The 20,681-nt window shown below is 45.6% G+C and overlaps 1 protein-coding gene across 1 annotated transcript; it reads right to left on the bottom strand.

The window, feature by feature from the left end:
- Positions 1 to 2,275: 2,275 nt before the first annotated feature.
- Positions 2,276 to 4,187, bottom strand: LOC139407940 (keratinocyte proline-rich protein-like). Its single transcript, XM_071151819.1, has 2 exons — positions 4,176 to 4,187; positions 2,276 to 2,911 (listed from the first exon to the last, which is right to left on the bottom strand). Exons 1-2 carry the CDS (start codon positions 4,185 to 4,187, stop codon positions 2,276 to 2,278), a joined length of 648 nt encoding a protein of 215 aa, XP_071007920.1.
- Positions 4,188 to 20,681: the final 16,494 nt, after the last annotated feature.

Genomic DNA, 20,681 nt, shown 5'->3' with positions numbered 1-20,681 from the left:
TGATGTGTTGTTACCTACCCTTACCACCTGCGGGCGGCCCATCAGGAAGTCCAGGATCCAGTTGCAAAGGGAGGTGTTTGGTCCTAGGGTCCTTAGCTTAGTGATGAGCTTTGAGGGCAACATGGTGGTGAATGCTGAGCTGTAGTCAATGAATAGCATTCTCACGTAGGTGTTCCTTTTGTCCAGGTGGGAAAGTGCAGTTTGGAGTGAACTAGAGATTGCATCCTCTGTGGATCTGTTGGGATGGTATGCAAATTGGAGTGGGTCTAGGGTTTCTGGGAAAATGGTGTTGATGTGAGCCATGACCAGCTTTTCAAAGTACTTCACAGCTACAGACGTGAGTGCTACGGGTCGGTAGTCATTTAGGCTATGGTGGTCTGCTTGAAACATGTTGGAATTACAGACTCAGTCTGTCAGGATTTGGCCAGGATTGTTCCGGTTTTGGCTACTAGATGCCCCCATTGTGCTTTTTTGACCCTCTTATTTTCCCCTGTTTCCAGATTATTATTTGCACCTGTGCCTCGTTTCCCTTGAATGTATTTAAACTCTTAGTTTTCCTCAGTTCTTTGCTCTGTGTTTGAATGTTAGCACCCAGCCCCAGCGATGCTGTGAACATGTGTTACTCCAGTTGGACTCTCTTGTGGTACTCTGTTTTTGTTCTCGTTTATTTATTTTTGATTATCTTTTGAGGCTTTTTCCCTGCTGTATCTACCACCTTGTGGATTTACATTTTGACTTAGAGGATTACCTTTGTTCTCTTGCTATTACTTTTGACGTTGTGGATTTCTATTTTTGCCTGAAGAACCTTCCTTTTTACTTTATTATAACACTGTCTCAAGTACTGCTGTGTCTGCCTCATCTTCTGGGTTCTGCCGACTATTAGTGGTTCAGACCCGCACCGCCGCCTCTGGATGAGCGTTTTCCTGTTTGCTTATGGCCTTATACAGCTCATTGAGTGCGGTCTTGGTGCCAGCATCGGTTTGTGGTGGTAAATAGACAGCTACAAAAAATATAATAGTTGGTAAATAGTGTGGTCTACAGCATATCATGAGATACTCTACGTTAGGCGAGCAAAACCTCGAGACTTCCTTACATTTAGATTTCGTGCACCAGCTGTTGTTTACAAATAGTCCGCCACCCCTTGTCTTACCAGAGGCAGCTGTTCTATCTTGCTGATGCAGCGTAAACCCCGCCAGCTGTATGTTATCCGTGTCGTCGTTTTGCCACGACTCTGTGAAACATAAGGTATTACAGTTTTTAGTGTCCCGTTGGTAGGATATTCGGGATCGTAGCTCGTCTATTTTGTTATCCAATGATTGTACGTTGGCTAATATATTTTGGCAATTACATTTACTTCCTATAGTATATTTAAATCCAAATATTTTTAGACTTTTACTCAAGTAGTATTTTTCTGGGTGACTCACTTTTACTTTAGTCATGTTCTATTAATTAAGGCATCTTTACTTTTACTCAAGCATGACAATTGGATACTTTTTCCACCACTATCTCATCTCTCTCACATCTGCTGCCAAAAGTCTCACTCAACATGTTCCCCCTCACCCAGACTCTCCCAATGAGAGTGAGTGAGTGAGAGAGCGACAGTGTGAGAGACCAAAAGACGAGAGAGAGCGAGAGAGAGAGAGAGAGAGCGAGAGAGAGAGCGAGAGAGAAAGAGAGAGCTGCCGAGTCTGCTGCCAGGCCCAACAAGGACTGACCACATTGAACAGACACTGACTAAAATCAGGGGATATGAGAAAGATTTATAGAACAATTAACCACTTGTGTTTGATGGCTTTCAATGTCAAGAAGATAAATAGTTATTTTTACCATTTATGTGAGTGGGTTTGAGGACTCTGAGAATATTGCTATGTAGGTGTTACTATACTTGTGTATGTTTTGGATCATGACTGAGGAAAAGGCTGAAGCTATGGCTCAAGTAAAGATGAGGATGGGACGAGGGTTAGGGTTTAAATAGGGTTGGAGATAAGGCTAGGGCTAAGGTTAGGGTTAAGGTCAGGTTCATGTCTAGGGTTAGGGTTTAAATAGGGTTGGAGATAAGGCTGAGGTTAGGGTTAAGGTCAGGTTCATGGCTAGGGTTAGGGATAAGCCAGATGTGTAAATGAAGCTAGGATTAACACCCCGGCTCATTCCTAACCCTAACCCTTAGCCTAACTCTAACCTTAGCTTCATGTTCCCTCCCCGACTCAACCTCAACCCTAGCCATAACCTAGGCTACTGTAAGGTTAGGCTACTGTAGTGTAAGGCTGCGGCTGGGCTAGGGTTGGGGCATCGGACTGGGTCTGGGGTTGGGGCTGCGACTGCGGCTGCGGCTGGGCCAGGGTTGGTGCTTCGGGCTGGGGATGGACCAGAGCCAGGGTTGGGGCTTCGGGCTGGGGCTGGTGCTGGGGCTGGGGCAGGGTTGGGGCTTTGTACTGGGTCTGGGGTTGGGGCTGCGGCTGGGGCTTCGGGTTGGGGTTGGGGTTGGGGCTGGGCCAGGGTTGGGGCTTCGGACTGAGTCTGGGGTTGAGGCTGCGGCTGGGCCAGGGTTGGGGCTTCGGGCTGGGTCTGGGGTTGGGGCTGCGGCTGGGCCAGGGTTGGGGTTGGGGTTGGGGTTGGGGTTGGGGTTGGGGCTGGGCCAGGGTTGGGGATTCGGACTGGGTCTAGGGTTGGGGCTGCGGCTGGGCCAGGGTTGGGGCTTTGGGTTGGAGCTGGACCAGGGTTGGGGCTTCGGACTGGGTCTGGGGTTGGGGCTGCAGCTGGGCCAGGGTTGGGGTTGGGGCTTCGGACTGGGTCTGGGGTTGGGGCTGCGGCTGGGCCAGGGTTGGGGCTTCGGGTTGGAGCTGGGCCAGGGTTGGGGCTTCGGACTGGGTCTGGGGTTGGGGCTGCGGCTGCGGCTGGGCCAGGGTTGAAGCTAGGGTTGGGGCCGGCTGCTAAGGGAGGGTATAGACCCTGCAGTGGGTTGAGACGAGATCATTATGAGATGTGTTTTAAAGAGGGATGGTTAACCACATAACGACCCTGCTGACAGAGAGTTGAATGGCCTCCTGGGTTTGGGGAGGCCAAACGAGGCACAGGGGTGGCTGGGTGATAAATCACAGACACTGCAGGAGGAGACCACAGGGTTAGCCTTCCTTTAGCAGGCCCGCCATAGAAAACACTAGGCTCTACCACACACACACGCACGCATGCACACACAGACACACACACATCCCGCCACATACTTACAGTAATTTCATTAGCAGACATCCCGTTTCCAGCACCTCAGCTTATGTTTGACCCAACGTCCATTAGATTTCACTGAGACAATCCAGGTTTACAGTAATGTGCTGAAAGACACTTCAGCTATGTTTCCAAACAAAATGATTGGGAAGGGATTTTCCTAATCACTAATCCTCATATTCCTTACAGTGACACTCTGTCAGGGCCATGGAACCATCACACTATAAACAGATAGCCCTGTCTGTCCGTCTGTCTGTGGGAAAAACTGTACCTGGTGAAGGACAAGGTATTTATTTTTTTAAAGGATAATAATGATTTACTGGACTGTATTTCAAAACTCCATGTATAGCTTTCATCACAAGGATGACCTCTTTGATTACTATAATTATACAGATTAGAGACACTTATGTAATGTTTATGTAACATGCTCATATATGGTGCTTCTTCTATAGACCCATAGAGTTTTCCAGAGCCAAGATCTGATGAAGAGACATGGCTATATAAAAATAATGGTATAAATGTTGGATAATTTGATCAGCTATTTCAAGGCTTTCATAACGAAATAAGATACTTTCATATCTACTTGTTTTTCCCCAAAGCTACAATTGCGGCAGACTGCCAAAGACCGAAGCAGTCACATATTGCGCTTCACAACCTTAAGTTCAACTTCACACACTGTTTGCCTGACACCAGATCCAGTTCCATCCTTTCAGACAGACAGACAGACATACAGAAGGACAGAAGGACAGACAGACAGACAGACAGACAGACAGACAGACAGACAGACAGACAGACAGACAGACAGACAGACAGACAGAGACAGAAACATAGCAACAGACAAAACCAAGACAAGCAGGAGCTCTTGGATTGCTGTAATTAAAAGAAAATCTCCATCTGTCACACCCTGCCACATACGTCTTGTGTCTAAGCCATTGAAATGCGACTCCACCTTGTACCTGTACCGGCATTTCGCTTGTTTGATTGCCTTGCGGAGGGAATAACTACACTGTTTATATTCAGCCATATTTCCAGACCTCTTTCCATGGTTAAATGCGATGGTTCGCTCTTTAAGTTTTGAGCGAATGCCCCCATCCTTCCACGGTTTCTGGTTAGGGTAGGTTTTAATAGTCACAGTGGATACAACATCTCCAATGCACTTCTTTATAAACTCACTCACCAAGCCAGAGTATAGGTCGATGTTGTTCTCTGAGGCTGATCGGAACATATTCCAGTCCGAGTGATCAAATCAATCTTGAAGCGTGGCTTCCGATTGGTCATACCAGTGTTGAATGGTTCTCGTCACTGGTACATCCTGTTTGAGTTTCTGCCTATAAGACGGTAGGAGCAAGATGGCGTTGTGGTCAGATTTGCCAAAGGGAGGGCGGGTGAGAGCTTTGTATGCATCGCGGAATTTAGAGTAGCAGTGGTCGAGAGTACTACCCCTATGTGTCGTGCAATCAATATGCTGATAGAATTTAGGTAGCCTTATTCTAAAATGTGCTTTGTTAAAATCTCCAGCTACAAAAAATGCAGCCTCAGGATATATGGTTTCCAGTTTACATAGAGTCCAGTGATGTTCCTTGAGGGCCGTTTTGGTGTCTGTTTGAGGGGGAATGTACACAGCTGTGACTATAACTGACGAGAATTCTCTTGGTAGGTAAAATGGCCGGCATTTGATTGTAAGGAATTCTAGGTCAGGTAAACAGAAGGACTTGAGTTTCTGTATGTTGTTTTGATTACACCATGAGTTGTTAATCATAAAGCATACACCCTTACCCTTCCTCTTCCCAGAGAGGTGTTTATCTCTCATGGAGAAGCCCGGTGGCTGAACCGATTCCGACAACATATCCGAGAGAGCCATGTTTCCGTGAAACAGAGAATTTTACAATCTCTGATATCTCTGGAAGGCAACTCTTGCTCGAATTTTGTCTATCTTGTTGTGATGAGACTGGACATTGGCAAGTAGTATACTCGGGAGAGTTGGGCGATATGCATGTCTATGGAGCCCGACCAGGAGGCCGCTCCGTCTGCCCCTTCTGCGGTGCCGTTGTTTTGGGTCGGCTACTGGGATTAGATCCATTGTCCTGGGTGGTGGTCAGAAATGAGGATCCACTTCAAGAAAGTCATTCGACCGGGCCTCCCGGGTGGCACAGTGGTTAAGGGTGCTGTACTGCAGCGCCAGCTGCGCCACCAGAGACCCTGGGTTCGCGCCCAGGCTCTGTCGTAACCGGCCGCGACCAGGAGGTCCGTGGGACGACGCACAATTGGCCTAGCGTCATCTGGGTTAGGGAGGGCTTGGCCGGTAGGGAAATCCTTGTCTCATCGCGCACCAGCGACTCCTGTGGCGGGCCGGGCGCAGTGCACGCTAACCAAGGTTGCCAGGTGCACGGTGTTTCCTCCGACACATTGGTGGGGCTGGCTTCCAGGTTGGATGGCGCTGTGTTAAGAAGCAGTGCGGCTTGGTTGGGTTGTGTATCGGAGGACGCATGACTTTCAACCTTCGTCTCTCCCGAGCCCGTACGGAAGTTGTAGCGATGAGACAAGATAGTAGCTACTAAAAAAAATAATAATTGGATACCACGAAATTGGGGAGAAAGGGGGGATGGTAGGGGACGCCATGTGTGACTGACGTGTTCTCCGTTTGCTCCCGTGGTATTCTTAAAGTTTATGTGAATTCTGCAGCAGAACCGTATTTATTTTCAAATATTAATTTGGTGATCCCTTTCCGTAAAAACCAAGACTACTTTGCTTCCGAATGTCAGCATGTCAACATAAGGCCAAGAGCATAACTTTGAGAAAACCCGGCCTACAAGACCCGCTCTCATCACCGCCCTCCCCTGAGTCTGAGGGCCCGGGGACGCACACTTTACCCGGGGGCGCGGCTTGGCCTGGCGGCGCTGAAATGAACATTCTCGAGGCCATCAGGCTACTACGCTCTGAGATAGTTGAAATGAAAACACAGGTGGTTGCTACGATTGAGGCCAGAATACAGGAGGTTTCTGATACTTTAAAAGCAGATTTAACCATCCTGCGGAACGAGACTGTGCCGGCAATTACATTACTCAAAACAACAACTGCGTCACACACTACAACGATTGCAGCACTGGAGGCCTCCGCAACTAATGTCTCCGATTTAACTACATCCCTGGAGACTGAAGTTAAACGCCTAGCTGCGGATTTGAAAAAGGTGAGGGAGTGCTGTGTGAGTTTAGAGGGACTGTCTCGACACAATAATCTGAGACTTGTATCAGTCCCAGAGTCCGCTGAAATGCATCGCGCCACAGATTTCGTTTCAGGGCTGCTGAAGGATGTTCTTGCCTTAGATGAAAAGCCCCTGATTGATCGAGCCCACCGGTCGCTGCGCCCAAAGCCCCGGGATGGGGAGAGGCCCCGTGACATAATTGTTCGAGTGCACTTTTTTCATGAGAAGATGGAGATCCTCCAACGAGCCCGCAATACCACTCTGAGCTTTCAAGGACAGAGCTTCTCCATCTACCAGGACTACTCCCCCACTGTTTCCAGGCAGCACGCAGCTTTCGGACAGGCCAAACGAGTACTTCGGGACCATCCAAGTGTGAAGTATGGACTGCGATTCCCGACCCGTTTATGGATATCTCATGAGGGTAAAGACCACACATTTGAATCTCCGGATGAGGCTATGGCTCACATTCAACGTCACATCAAGAAGTCTTGAATATGCTCACAGTGTGGATTGTAAGTACCCCACTTGTGGTACAATTATGTTTAGATATAACAGGCTAGTCTTGTATAGTTGGTGAAACTATTCAGGCTTATTTGATGTGATCTAATGTTTTGATTATCTAGTGTGCGTGCCTTATCTCGCTCACCTATTTAGTGTGTTTACACATTGTCTCAGTGACTCAAAATAGTTTTGGTTATTTGTTTACTGCATCCAATTGCATTGACCCAGTAAACAGTAAATGTCTCCTGAGGCTACACGGTTTCTGTGGCCTCACTTTCATTTTAAAAGTTTTGAGCGTCATTTATGCCCAGCAAACGTTCAACGTTGCGCACACGTAGTTTTTTGGTATTGGTTGTAAGCTGTCTCAGCTTCAACTAGACTACCATTATAATTACTATTATTTTTGATTGTCTAACTACGATTTCCTTACTTCAAATTAGATTTTTGGCTGAGAGCCTTTATACATTTTATTTATTTTCTCTCTCAATGCCTGTTATAAGACGGGTGAATACAATTATATACATCTACAAGTGGTGCTTTTGTCATTCCGTTTGCACAAGGGATTCGCCTTTTTTTTTATTTGAAAAAATACATACAAATCTTTCTTTTTGCTGCTTGATCCACTAACAAAACACGACTTTAAAGAGCGGGACTGTGGGTTTAGGTTTAAGACCGCACTCTCACAGACATACTGTGCGAAGAGAACATGTTCTATTTAGGCTTATACCTCGTTTGGGGAGGTATTGTCTGGGATGGGGGAGGGGGTGGGGGGGCAGGTTGAATTGTTCAGTTCTAAATCAAATCAAATCAAATCAAATTTTATTTGTCACATACACATGGTTAGCAGATGTTAATGCGAGTGTAGCGAAATGCTTGTGCTTCTAGTTCCGACAATGCAGTAATAACCAACAAGTAATCTAACTAACAATTCCAAAACTACTGTCTTGTACACAGTGTGAGGGGATAAAGAATATGTACATAAGGATATATGAATGAGTGATGGTACAGAGCAGCATAGGCAGATACAGTAGATTGTATCGAGTACAGTATATACATATGAGATGAGTATGTAAACAAAGTGGCATAGTTAAAGTGGCTAGTGATACATGTATTACATAAGGATACAGTCGATGATATAGAGTACAGTATATACGTATGCCTATGAGATGAATAATGTAGGGTAAGTAACATTATATAAGGTAGCATTGTTTAAAGTGGCTAGTGACATATTTACATCGTTTCCCATCAATTCCCATTATTAATGTGGCTGGAGTTGAGTCAGTGTCAGTGTGTTGGCAGCAGCCACTCAATGTTAGTGGTGGCTGTTTAACAGTCTGATAGCCTTGAGATAGAAGCTGTTTTTCAGTCTCTCGGTCCCAGCTTTGATGCACCTGTACTGACCTCGCCTTCTGGATGATAGCGGGGTGAACAGGCAGTGGCTCGGGTGGTTGATGTCCTTGATGATCTTTATGGCCTTCCTGTGACATCGGGTGGTGTAGGTGTCCTGGAGGGCAGGTAGTTTGCCCCCGGTGATGCGTTGTGCAGACCTCACTACCCTCTGGAGAGCCTTACGGTTGAGGGCGGAGCAGTTGCCGTACCAGGCGGTGATACAGCCCGCCAGGATGCTCTCGATTGTGCATCTGTAGAAGTTTGTGAGTGCTTTTGGTGACAAGCCGAATTTCTTCAGCCTCCTGAGGTTGAAGAGGCGCTGCTGCGCCTTCTTCACAATGCTGTCTGTGTGAGTGGACCAATTCAGTTTGTCTGTGATGTGTATGCCGAGGAACTTAAAACTTGCTACCCTCTCCACTACTGTTCCATCGATGTGGATAGGGGGGTGTTCCCTCTGCTGTTTCCTGAAGTCCACAATCATCTCCTTAGTTTTGTTGACGTTGAGTGTGAGGTTATTTTCCTGACACCACACTCCGAGGGCCCTCACCTCCTCCCTGTAGGCCGTCTCGTCGTTGTTGGTAATCAAGCCTACCACTGTTGTGTCGTCCGCAAACTTGATGATTGAGTTGGAGGCGTGCGTGGCCACGCAGTCGTGGGTGAACAGGGAGTACAGGAGAGGGCTCAGAACGCACCCTTGTGGGGCCCCAGTGTTGAGGATCAGCGGGGAGGAGATGTTGTTGCCTACCCTCACCACCTGGGGGCGGCCCGTCAGGAAGTCCAGTACCCAGTTGCACAGGGCGGGGTCGAGACCCAGGGTCTCGAGCTTGATGACGAGCTTGGAGGGTACTATGGTGTTGAATGCCGAGCTGTAGTCAATGAACAGCATTCTCACATTGGTATTCCTCTTGTCCAGATGGGTTAGGGCAGTGTGCAGTGTGGTTGAGATTGCATCGTCTGTGGACCTATTTGGGCGGTAAGCAAATTGGAGTGGGTCTAGGGTGTCAGGTAGGGTGGAGGTGATATGGTCCTTGACTAGTCTCTCAAAGCACTTCATGATGACGGAAGTGAGTGCTACGGGGCGGTAGTCGTTTAGCTCAGTTACCTTAGCTTTCTTGGGAACAGGAACAATGGTGGCCCTCTTGAAGCATGTGGGAACAGCAGACTGGTATAGGGATTGATTGAATATGTCCGTAAACACACCGGCCAGCTGGTCTGCGCATGCTCTGAGGGCGCGGCTGGGGATGCCGTCTGGGCCTGCAGCCTTGCGAGGGTTAACACGTTTAAATGTCTTACTCACCTCGGCTGCAGTGAAGGAGAGACCGCAAGTTTTCGTTGCAGGCCGTGTCAGTGGCACTGTATTGTCCTCAAAGCGGGCAAAAAAGTTATTTAGTCTGCCTGGGAGCAGGACATCCTGGTCCGTGACTGGGCTGGATTTCTTCCTGTAGTCCGTGATTGACTGTAGACCCTGCCACATGCCTCTTGTGTCTGAGCCGTTGAATTGAGATTCTACTTTGTCTCTGTACTGACGCTTAGCTTGTTTGATAGCCTTGCGGAGGGAATAGCTGCACTGTTTGTATTCGGTCATGTTACCAGACACCTTGCCCTGATTAAAAGCAGTGGTTCGCGCTTTCAGTTTCACACGAATGCTGCCATCAATCCACGGTTTCTGGTTAGGGAATGTTTTAATCGTTGCTATGGGAACGACATCTTCAACGCACGTTCTAATGAACTCGCACACCGAATCAGCGTATTCGTCAATGTTGTTGTCTGACGCAATACGAAACATGTCCCAGTCCACGTGATGGAAGCAGTCTTGGAGTGTGGAGTCAGCTTGGTCGGACCAGCGTTGGACAGACCTCAGCGTGGGAGCCTCTTGTTTTAGTTTCTGTCTGTAGGCAGGGATCAACAAAATGGAGTCGTGGTCAGCTTTTCCGAAAGGGGGGCGGGGCAGGGCCTTATATGCGTCGCGGAAGTTAGAGTAACAATGATCCAAGGTCTTTCCACCCCTGGTTGCGCAATCGATATGCTGATAAAATTTGGGGAGTCTTGTTTTCAGATTAGCCTTGTTAAAATCCCCAGCTACAATGAATGCAGCCTCCGGATAAATGGTTTCCAGTTTGCAAAGAGTCAAATAAAGTTCATTCAGAGCCAACGATGTGTCTGCTTGGGGGGGGATATATACGGCTGTGATTATAATCGAAGAGAATTCTCTTGGTAGATAATGCGGTCTACATTTGATTGTGAGGAATTCTAAATCAGGTGAACAGAAGGATTTGAGTTCCTGTATGTTTCTTTCATCACACCATGTCACGTTAGTCATAAGGCATACGCCCCCGCCCCTCTTTTTACCAGAAAGATGTTTTTTCCTGTCTGCGCGATGCGTGGAGAAACCTGTTGGCTGCACCGCTTCGGATAGCGTCTCTCCAGTAAGCCACGTTTCCGTGAAGCAAAGAACGTTACAGTCTCTGATGTCCCTCTGGAATGCTACCCTTGCTCGGATTTCATCAACCTTGTTGTCAAGAGACTGGACATTGGCAAGAAGAATGCTAGGGAATGGTGCACGATGTGCCCGTCTCCGGAGTCTGACCAGAAGACCGCCTCGTTTCCCTCTTTTTCGGAGTCTTTTTTTTGGGTCGCTGCATGGGATCCACTCCGTTGTCCTGTTTGTAAGGCAGAGCACAGGATCCGCGTCGCGAAAAGCGTATTCTTGGTCGTACTGATGGTGAGTTGACGCTGATCTTATATTCAGTAGTTCTTCTCGACTGTATGTGATGAAACCTAAGATGACCTGGGGTACTAATGTAAGAAATAACACGTAAAAAAACAAAAAACTGCATAGTTTCCTAGGAACGCGAAGCGAGGCGGCCATCTCTGTCGGCGCCGGAACTTCTAATGTTGTCATTCTGTCTTTTTTGTTTTTTTTTCTGTTTTTTTTTCTGTACTTTTTCCAAACATTTACCACCGTACATTATTACTCTGGGACAAGTTATTCTGGGGGTTTTGGGCGCTCATTGCTTTTCCATTCTATGCTCTGATGACAGGGTTGAATAACGGGAATGCCCAGAGGGGCCGAAATAATACGATCAAGTACATTTCTTGGAATACGAAAGGGGTTAACAACCCGGTGAAGCGTAAGAGGGTGTTGACGCACTTAAAGGGTTTGAATGCAAATATTGCATTTCTACAAGAGACTCACTTGAGGACTGGTGAGCATTTTAGGATGCGTAAGGACTTGGTTGGTCAAGTGTTCCACTCAAACTTTCATAGTAAATCAAGAGGTGCTGCTATTCTGGTTGATAAAGCTACTCCCTTTGTAGCTTCTGAGGTTATTGTTGATCCTAAGGGACGATACGTCATAGTAACTGGTGAACTGTTTTCTACCCCTCTTGTTTTGGCTAGTGTTTATGCTCCCAATTGGGATGACACAAGTTTCATTTCTTCCTTTCTGTCTGCTATTCCCAATTTAGATTCTCATTTGTTGATTTTAGGGGGGGATTTCAACTGTAAAATGTCCCCAGTTCTGGACAAGTCCTCACAAATAAATACAGGCCCATCTAAATGTGCCCTACTTATTCAATCCTTTCTTCAGAAATATGCTATGTTTGAGGCCTGGCGTTTCCTACATCCTACAGATAGACAGTATTCCTTTTATTCTCATGTTCATAAAACATACTCCCGGATTGATTACTTATTTTTGGACAAAAAACTTCTGCCTAACCTTCGGCAGTGTACTTACGAGAGTATTGTTATCTCTGACCATTCACCATTAGTGCTTGAACTAGAGTTTCCCCAGCGACCCCCTAGGTGTTATCAATGGCGTCTCAACCCCATTTTACTCTCAGATAAAGAGTTTGTCAATTTCATTTCTTCTGAAATTGCCTTATTCCTAGAAACTAATTCAACACCAGGTATGTCCTGCTCTACCATATGGGAGTCTCTCAAAGCATACCTACGTGGCCAAATTATTTCTTATACAGCCAACCAAAACAGAGTTCGCTCCCAGCGACTTCGGGACCTGAGCGAGTCCATAGCCACATTGGATGAGAAGTATGCTACGGATCCTTCCTCTGATCTGCATAAAGAGCGCCAACTACTCCAATCTGAATTTGATGAGCTTTCTACCAGGCTAATCCCACAAATAAGGACCCCGTCTGGTGCCACCACAGTTATACATAAAGAGATCAATGATCAATTTAAACAATTTTACTCTGCGCTATACACCTCTGAATCCCCTCAAGACCCTTTGCTGATTGACTCCTTCTTTAATGGCTTGAATATGCCTTCAATTGACTCCCATGACTGTCTAGAAGAAGAATTTACGCTTGAGGAGATTGTAACAGCAGTGTCCGCAATGAAAAGTGGTAAATCACCGGGTCCGGACGGTTTTCCAACCGAATTTTACAGGACGTTTTCTGGTCTGCTTTGCCCATTCTTGTCCCGACTATTTGCAGAGTGCCTCAATACTTCAAAGCTGCCGCCTAGTCTTTATCAGGCTTCAATTTCATTACTACTAAAGAAAAACAAAGACCCCCTGGAATGTGGATCCTATCGCCCAATCTCGCTTTTAAACTGTGATTACAAAATCCTAGCTAAGCTTTTAGCCATCCGTATGGAAGGCTTGCTGCACCAAGTAATACACTCTGACCAGACTGGCTTTGTGAGAAATAGGCATTTATTTTTCAATATTAGGCGCCTTATGAATATACTGTACTCCCCAGCGTCGGAGGACCCGGAGGTGGTGGTCTCACTTGATGCCGAAAAAGCGTTTGACCGCGTTGAGTGGGATTACCTAACAGCTGCCCTTTATAGATTTGGCTTTGGCCCCAAATTCATTGCGTGGATAAAGATTCTTTATTTTTCCCCCATGGCTTCGGTACGGACTAATAACTTGTCCTCTGACTATTTTCCCTTGCACCGCGGATCCAGACAGGGTTGCCCACTCTCCCCCTTGTTGTTTGCTTTGGCAATCGTGCCTCTCGCCATTGCACTACGCTCTAATGATGCCATTCAAGGCATAATCAGGGCGGGCTGGGAGCAGAAAGTCTCGCTATTTGTGCCAACCCAATTGTAAAGCAGTCTCTTAAAATTTGGAATCAGTTCCGTTTAGCCTTTAACCTGTTTAGCCTTTTCTCTATCAGGCCCAATCAATCAGAACATTTTATTTCCTCCATCTTTGAATGATGGGGCTTTTGGCATTTGGCACTCACTAGGCCTTTCCTCGCTAGCCCAATTATTCTTTGATGGTACATTTGCCTCTTTTTCTCAGCTGCAGGAAAAGTTCAATCTCCCCCAATCCCACTTTTTCCGCTATCTCCAGACTAGAAACTTTGTCAGGGCTTATACACCTGGATTTCCCAATAGGCCTGCGAATACAGCTATAGAGAGCATCTTGGAGCTGAACAAGCTTCCTAGGGGCGCAATTTCAGATGTATATGCAATCATTCATGACTTACAGAACCCTTCTTTGGTGCCTTTAAAGACTCGATGGGAAAAGGATTTGGGGGAGGAACTTGGGGAAGACGCCTGGGAATCTGTGCTGCACAGGGTGCACTCGTCCTCTTTTAGCACTAGACACAGCCTCATTCAATTCAAGGTGGTTCACCGTATCCACTGGTCGGGGGCCAAACTTGGAAGAATATTCTCTGATTTTGATCCTACCTGTGTCAGATGTAAGGTGGAACCAGCCACACTGTTGCATATGTTTTGGGGCTGTCATAAACTGTCGGGTTTCTGGGAATTAATATTTAAATGTTTCTCTGATATATATGACACTGTTATAGATCCGTCTCCCCTTACAGCCCTTTTTGAAGTACTGCCCATGGGTACCCCCCTATCAAGAATCCAGTCGGACACTGTTGCTTATACAACTCTTTTAGCTAGACGGCTAATACTACAGAACTGGAAGATGGCAGCTCCCCCATCTTATAAATATTGGGTGAGGGATGTGTTGTGCTCTCTGAAACTAGAAAAAATTAAATTCAATTCACGTGGGAACCCCAAACTGTTTGATGAGGCTTGGTCTCCATTCCGGTCTTACTTTAAACAGTCCATCCTCTGATGGCATTCCAATTAATACTAAAATAAGTCTGTGACTTAAGGGTTGGGGGAGTCTCTCTCTGTGTTTTTGCTGGGGGGGATTAAGATCCATGTGCTTATTGATTGTGGTCCGCAGATGCCTTGTTCATCTTGCCCAGGCAGAGACTGAAGTGTGAGCTTGTTTTTCCCAGTTATTTTTACATTTTGTTCACGCCTACATGAATAATCATTTTATTTTTTTTATTTTAAAGCATTGTAAACTTTTTTTTTTTTGTCCAGTGGATGGTCGGTCTGTGGCCATGACTCTCTGTGAGTGGTTGCATTTCTCCACCCTTATCCCTTGACTGTTTACAGGAACAATGGTGAGATGTTTGCCCTGTCCCTGTACTATAGATTGCCCTTTAACCTCTGTAGCCTTCTGCCTGGTGTGTTTAACTTGTCTAAAGTATGGTATCTTTAAAGCTATTTTTTTATTTGTATTTTTATTTGTATTTTTTTAAATATTTTTTTCTAGTTGAGTATATTATTTATATTGCTTTGTCTTGTCTGTATGTGTGTATGTTCAAAACTTAATAAACAGAGTTTAAAAAAAAAAAAAAATTGGGGAGAAAAAGGGGTAAAATAAAAATAAAATAAATAAATAAAAAGAAAGTAATATTCCTGGTCGTAATGTTGGTCAGTTGACGTGGCTCCAATAGATATATATCCAATAGTTCTTCCCAGCTGTATGTAATAAGGCTTAAGATTTTCTGGGGTAACATTGTAAGAAATAATACATAAAAAAACTAAATATTGCATAGTTTCCTAAGAACTCGAAGCGAGGCAACCATCTCTGTCAGCTCCATCTTCTCACACCCTTCTTCACCTGTCTTTGTGCTTGTCTCCACCCCTCTCCACCCCATCTTCCCCGTTATCCCAAGTGTATTTATACCTATGTTCTATATTTGTTGGTTGCCAGTTAGTTTTGTTCGTCAAGCCTACCAACATTTTTCCCCTTGCTCCTGTCTTTTTCGAGTTCATGTTTTCTAGTTTTCCCGGTTTTGACCATTCTACCTACCCTGACCCCGAGACTACCTGCCATTCTGTACCTTATGGACTCTGATATGGATTACTGACCTCTGCCTGTCCTTCAACCTGCCCCCTGTTCTAGTAATAAACTTTTGTTACTTCGACACTGTGTGCATTTGGGTCTTCTCCTGAAACGTGATACCATCACTCCATCTTTTTCCCTCTCTCCCTGGATGGTAACTGGTGGTTGGGCTCTGCAATGTTTCCACCAAACAGAGAAGTCTCTGTCGGGGCTTAAAGTGGATTAAATCTCAAATGACGGACTCTGCGGCTCATTTAGTCTCAGAATCCAGCGTCTTCAAAACAAAATGTGGACATGTGGTGTGGACATGTCCAATGATAATAGCAGAAAATAAGAACCACATTTGTAAAGAAGATCTCCTCCAACAATGCAGACATCTTGAATTTATGTCTGTCTGTATGGAAACATTGTGACATTATCAAACATATAGAGACTTGCATAGTACTGAGAAAACCAGAGACGCGCGACTGTCTCTGTGTCTTCAATCAAGAGCGACCTGTAACTATGGTAATCTAATTTAAGTATAATCTCTCTGTGTACAATATATTTGTTCTGCTATCTCTTGCCTCCCCTTCAACTTCTCTTACTAATTTGTGTTTCGTTGCTTTTACAAATGATGTTGGTACCTGGAGGGCCTTGATGTAAACAAAGTGTGCCATTGTTATCATTTAGATAAGCCATCTACCATTAAAGTTACAGTAATGTCTCGCCTGTCACGTCCTGACCTTAGTTACTTTTTTATGTCTCTATTTTGGTTTGGTCAGGGCGTGAGTTGGGGTGGGCATTCTATGTTTTTCATTCTGTTTTGTTCTGTGTGTTGTATTTCTATGTGTTTGACCTGGTATGGTTCCCAATCAGAGGCAGCTGTCAATCGTTGTCTCTGATTGAGAACCATACTTAGGTAGCCTGTTCCCACCTGTGTTTGTGGGTAGTTGTTTCCTGTTTTGTGTTTTTTTCACCTTACAGGACTGTTTCGTTCACACTGTTTGTTGTTTTGTTTTTTTGGTCATTCAGTGTTCAGTTTATTTAATTAAATTTACTATGAACACTTACCATGCTGCGTGTTGGTCCGATGATTCCTATTCCTCATCATCAGACGAAGAGGAGAGCCGTTACATCGCCAACTAAATGATAATGCTCTTTAACCACTGATCAGGGATCATGTTTTACACATCTGGAGCAGGTTGGTGGTATGACATGGTCTGTGAACACTATGAGTGGGTGTCAAAGCACAGCCTGCATCACCACAGTCTTATCTGCCTACTGTCTATCTCTCTGTATCCACATGCCTGTCAACCAGCCATGCCTCATTTAGACCCTGGAGATACATGATAAACTGCAAACTAACCACTGATACCAGTTCTGACGTGCCCAGTTGCCCACAACACATCTAACACAATCCTCAGAGGTTTCGCAATGTAACCCAGGTGAACTGAAATGGCTGCACTTCTTCACGATAGGAGAGTGAGTTAGAGCAGTGAGAGTGGGAGTAGTAGGTCTTGTGAAGGACCTTTTATGGACTCGACACGCCACTCACTGACGGCAGAAATTCAATTCAGCTGGACAGCGGGCTCCGTATCGCGGCGTGTGCCGAAATTGCTCATGAAATAATATTTTGGCAGCTTCGATATGAAAACTGAAATTTAAAAATGTGACAATCATCGCCAAGCGTTTCCAGTGAGTGAGTGGCTGTAATATTGGAGCCGATGTGATTTTCAATCATGGTCCCGTTCCTCGCCACAGTAGGAACAGCCCTTACTCATAAATCAAGTCGACGACCTGCTGTGCGTGCTGCTGCTGAGTTTTTAACCTCCCGGCGTGTAATATGTGTTTTAACCCTCCGTGGTCCTTCCCTCTCACCCACTAAAACAAACCCTGTGTATACCTCAACAGGCGGTCCAGACTCCAACAAACTCCACTCCACTCACAGTGGTCCGGACCTGAACCTCACAGCTGGCCTGCTGGCTCTGCCCTCTCTACCTCGCTACAGCATTTCATTGAGGTGATGTGTCCATCAGGTGTCAGGTAATGGATGGAGCTTGGCTTTGCTACCCACAGGAGCCACATTCCAACTAATAGGTTTCCCTGGTGGGGCATTAACCGTCACACCATGCCTGCTGTCTGGGTCTGGTCTGGGTTTGGTCTGGGTCTGACTCCGACTCCGCTTGGAGCGAGGTTGAACATACCTGCGAGATCAGCAACAATTAATCTTCTATGAGGAGGGAAAGAGGCCTGGTGGGGACTAGGGGCTGTCAGCATTAGTATTATTGATGTGCTAGGCTGGAGCCACAAGGGACTGAGCTATAGAGCTGAACTCAGCTCTCTACCGGGTTGAGGAAGTATATAGTGTCCTTACCCAACACATACAGTATTAGAGTACACCTGGTGAGTCTTGTAGATACAGTGCAGTGCCAGTAGATGAGAGGCATACTGTATATATAAACATACACACATACACCCATACACACACACACACACACACACGGCCAAAGAGAGACAGTCACAACATCCAGCAGTACAAACATGGATCCTGGCAGGACAATAAATAAATAAAAAATGAAAGGAGAGCGAGGTGTATTTTCTTTTCTTAGTGGCACAGTAGATTACAGTATAAACCTTGACACATGTTTGGGATCAGCTGAAGAAGCAGAAAATTACTTCTACTCTTTTCCTGGAAGACCTCTCTGTTCTGTGCGTGTGTATGTTACAGTTCACTCATAAAGGCCTGGCTGTTTCATGTGTTTCTGCTCTGTTTGCTCTGAGGCGGCTTCCTGACAGGCCCCGTTGACAGTACTTCTGCTCTAAGTCAAGCAGGAGAACAAGTCAAGTGTGAGTGAGGAGAGGCTGTAGAGACGACCAGAGAGGCGTGCAGTCTGGACAAGGAAGCAGGCTGACTACATACATGAGGAGGGGTTGGGGAGACTGGGCCAGGCTCAGCTTCACTGAGCAGACCTTTCCTCCTTTCCTCCACCTTTCGTTCTCTCCTACTTTCCTCCATCCATCATCTCCCCTCTTTCAGTCCATCAGTGGTTTAAGTTATGTAATTCGGGGGATTTACTACCATGACAAATGGACTAGGGTCCTCTGGGTTGTGGGAGACAGACATAGAGTCTGTGCCACTCTGAGTCCCTCGCTTTGATCAAGGAACGGAAACAAGACGAGAGGGATTTGGAAAAATAAAAGATGGGAAGACCATAAAAATAATGATGGAAAGGAAACAGAGAAGTCGCTCTGCATTACCGCAACAACATGAGCTACATATACAAGGGTCTTTCAAATTAATTTCCCTAAAAACTTCTTAGTCAATCTCTCTCCCACGGCCTCACGCTCCATCCTTGCATTTCTCTAGACCTTATTAATCACTGAGGAGCGTTATCTGTGAAGCCTCCATACTGCGCTCGCTATCAGTCAAGGTGGCAGAGTTGAAAGGTTTGCCCTCTTCTGCCTGTATCTGGGTGGGATGTGAGAGTTAGTTGGGTATAAGGTTACTGGCTGCATGTTGCTCCCAGGACTGCAGTCCAGGAAGACCCAGCGGCATACAGTGTCGGTCATGTTGGACAGGCAGCACTCAATGATAGATGTCTTGATGGGATCTGACGATTACCAGACCTCCAACATCTTATAATGTAATGACAGACTGACTTGTCCAGACTATGAACTACTGAAAGCCTCAACTAGGAGGTGTTCAGCAACTGACAACAAAGAGTTGGTCCTGGTCAAGGTTGACAGACAGCTATGATTGATATAATTGATTGGTGTTAATTCAATAATAATGAACAACGAGTATTCAGAACAGACACACAACCACCCAACGAATAAAGTCATATTCTGAACGATGTTATAAGGCACAGCCACAGTACCACCCCAGAGTCGGTGAGTCAGTCAGAGACGTTCTAGACAAAATACTAAATAAACTGTGGATGAACGCAGGATAAACACGGTTAAGGTTTCACCCCTGATGAAAACACTAGCAGCCACACACAGCTTGCTGCGGCTCCAACACAGGACTGGCTTTGTTTCTCTGGGCTGAGCACTGGACTCATGGTTCCTGTCCCTGGTCAGCTCACACTACAGACAGAAGGAAAAGGTAGAGCACAAAAACAACACCGTACAACATGGGACGGCCAGCTATATCTGAGTATCGTCTCCAAGAAACAAGCCCACATTTGAGCCCACAGAATCAATTTCTTTGATTAAGATAATATCCTTATTGGTTGATATGCTTACTGAATTCAACTTTGATCCATATTTTGTACAACAGTACAAAATACAAGCTGCTTGCAATTTAATCTTCTTCAAAATAACTAAATGAAATGGCAATCTTGAAAGTAAATTCATGTCCAGATCTTTATTCAATATAGTCTAAAGAAGACTGAGTCTAACTTTGAGTCAAGAGAGATGGACATGCGTATCACTAATGTTAGCTCCCTGTGTACATTTAATGGCCCTGTCTAGCATTCAAAATAATACATATCTATCTCTACATCCCCATAACATGTCACTACACCTCTTCAAATCACCTGAGGTACAACCCAATTTGCCGACCCCCCGGTAGTTTTCATAATGCTGACAAATACACAGTGCCTTGCGAAAGTATTCGGCCCCCTTGAACTTTGCGACCTTTTGCCACATTTCAGGCTTCAAACATAAAGATATAAGACTGCATTTTTTTGTGAAGAATCAACAACAAGTGGGACACAATCATGAAGTGGAACGACATTTATTGGATATTTCAAACTTTTTTAACAAATCAGAAAACTGAAAAATTGGGCGTGCAAAATTATTCAGCCCCTTTACTTTCAGTGCAGCAAACTCTCTCCAGAAGTTCAGTGAGGATCTCTGAATGATCCAATGTTGACCTAAATGACTAATGATGATAAATACAATCCACCTGTGTGTAATCAAGTCTCCGTATAAATGCACCTGCACTGTGATAGTCTCAGAGGTCCGTTAAAAGCGCAGAGAGCATCATGAAGAACAAGGAACACACCAGGCAGGTCCGAGATACTGTTGTGAAGAAGTTTAAAGCCGGATTTGGATACAAAAAGATTTCCCAAGCTTTAAACATCCCAAGGAGCACTGTGCAAGCGATAATATTGAAATGGAAGAAGTATCAGACCACTGCAAATCTACCAAGACCTGGCCGTCCCTCTAAACTTTCAGCTCATACAAGGAGAAGACTGATCAGAGATGCAGCCAAGAGGCCCATGATCACTCTGGATGAACTGCAGAGATCTACAGCTG

The sequence above is a fragment of the Oncorhynchus clarkii genome, chromosome 4 (genome assembly GCF_045791955.1).
Source record: "Oncorhynchus clarkii lewisi isolate Uvic-CL-2024 chromosome 4, UVic_Ocla_1.0, whole genome shotgun sequence".
Classification (NCBI taxonomy): Eukaryota; Metazoa; Chordata; class Actinopteri; order Salmoniformes; family Salmonidae; genus Oncorhynchus; species Oncorhynchus clarkii.
Note: the sequence above shows the minus strand (reverse complement) of the source record. Positions and strands in the feature narration are given on the sequence as shown.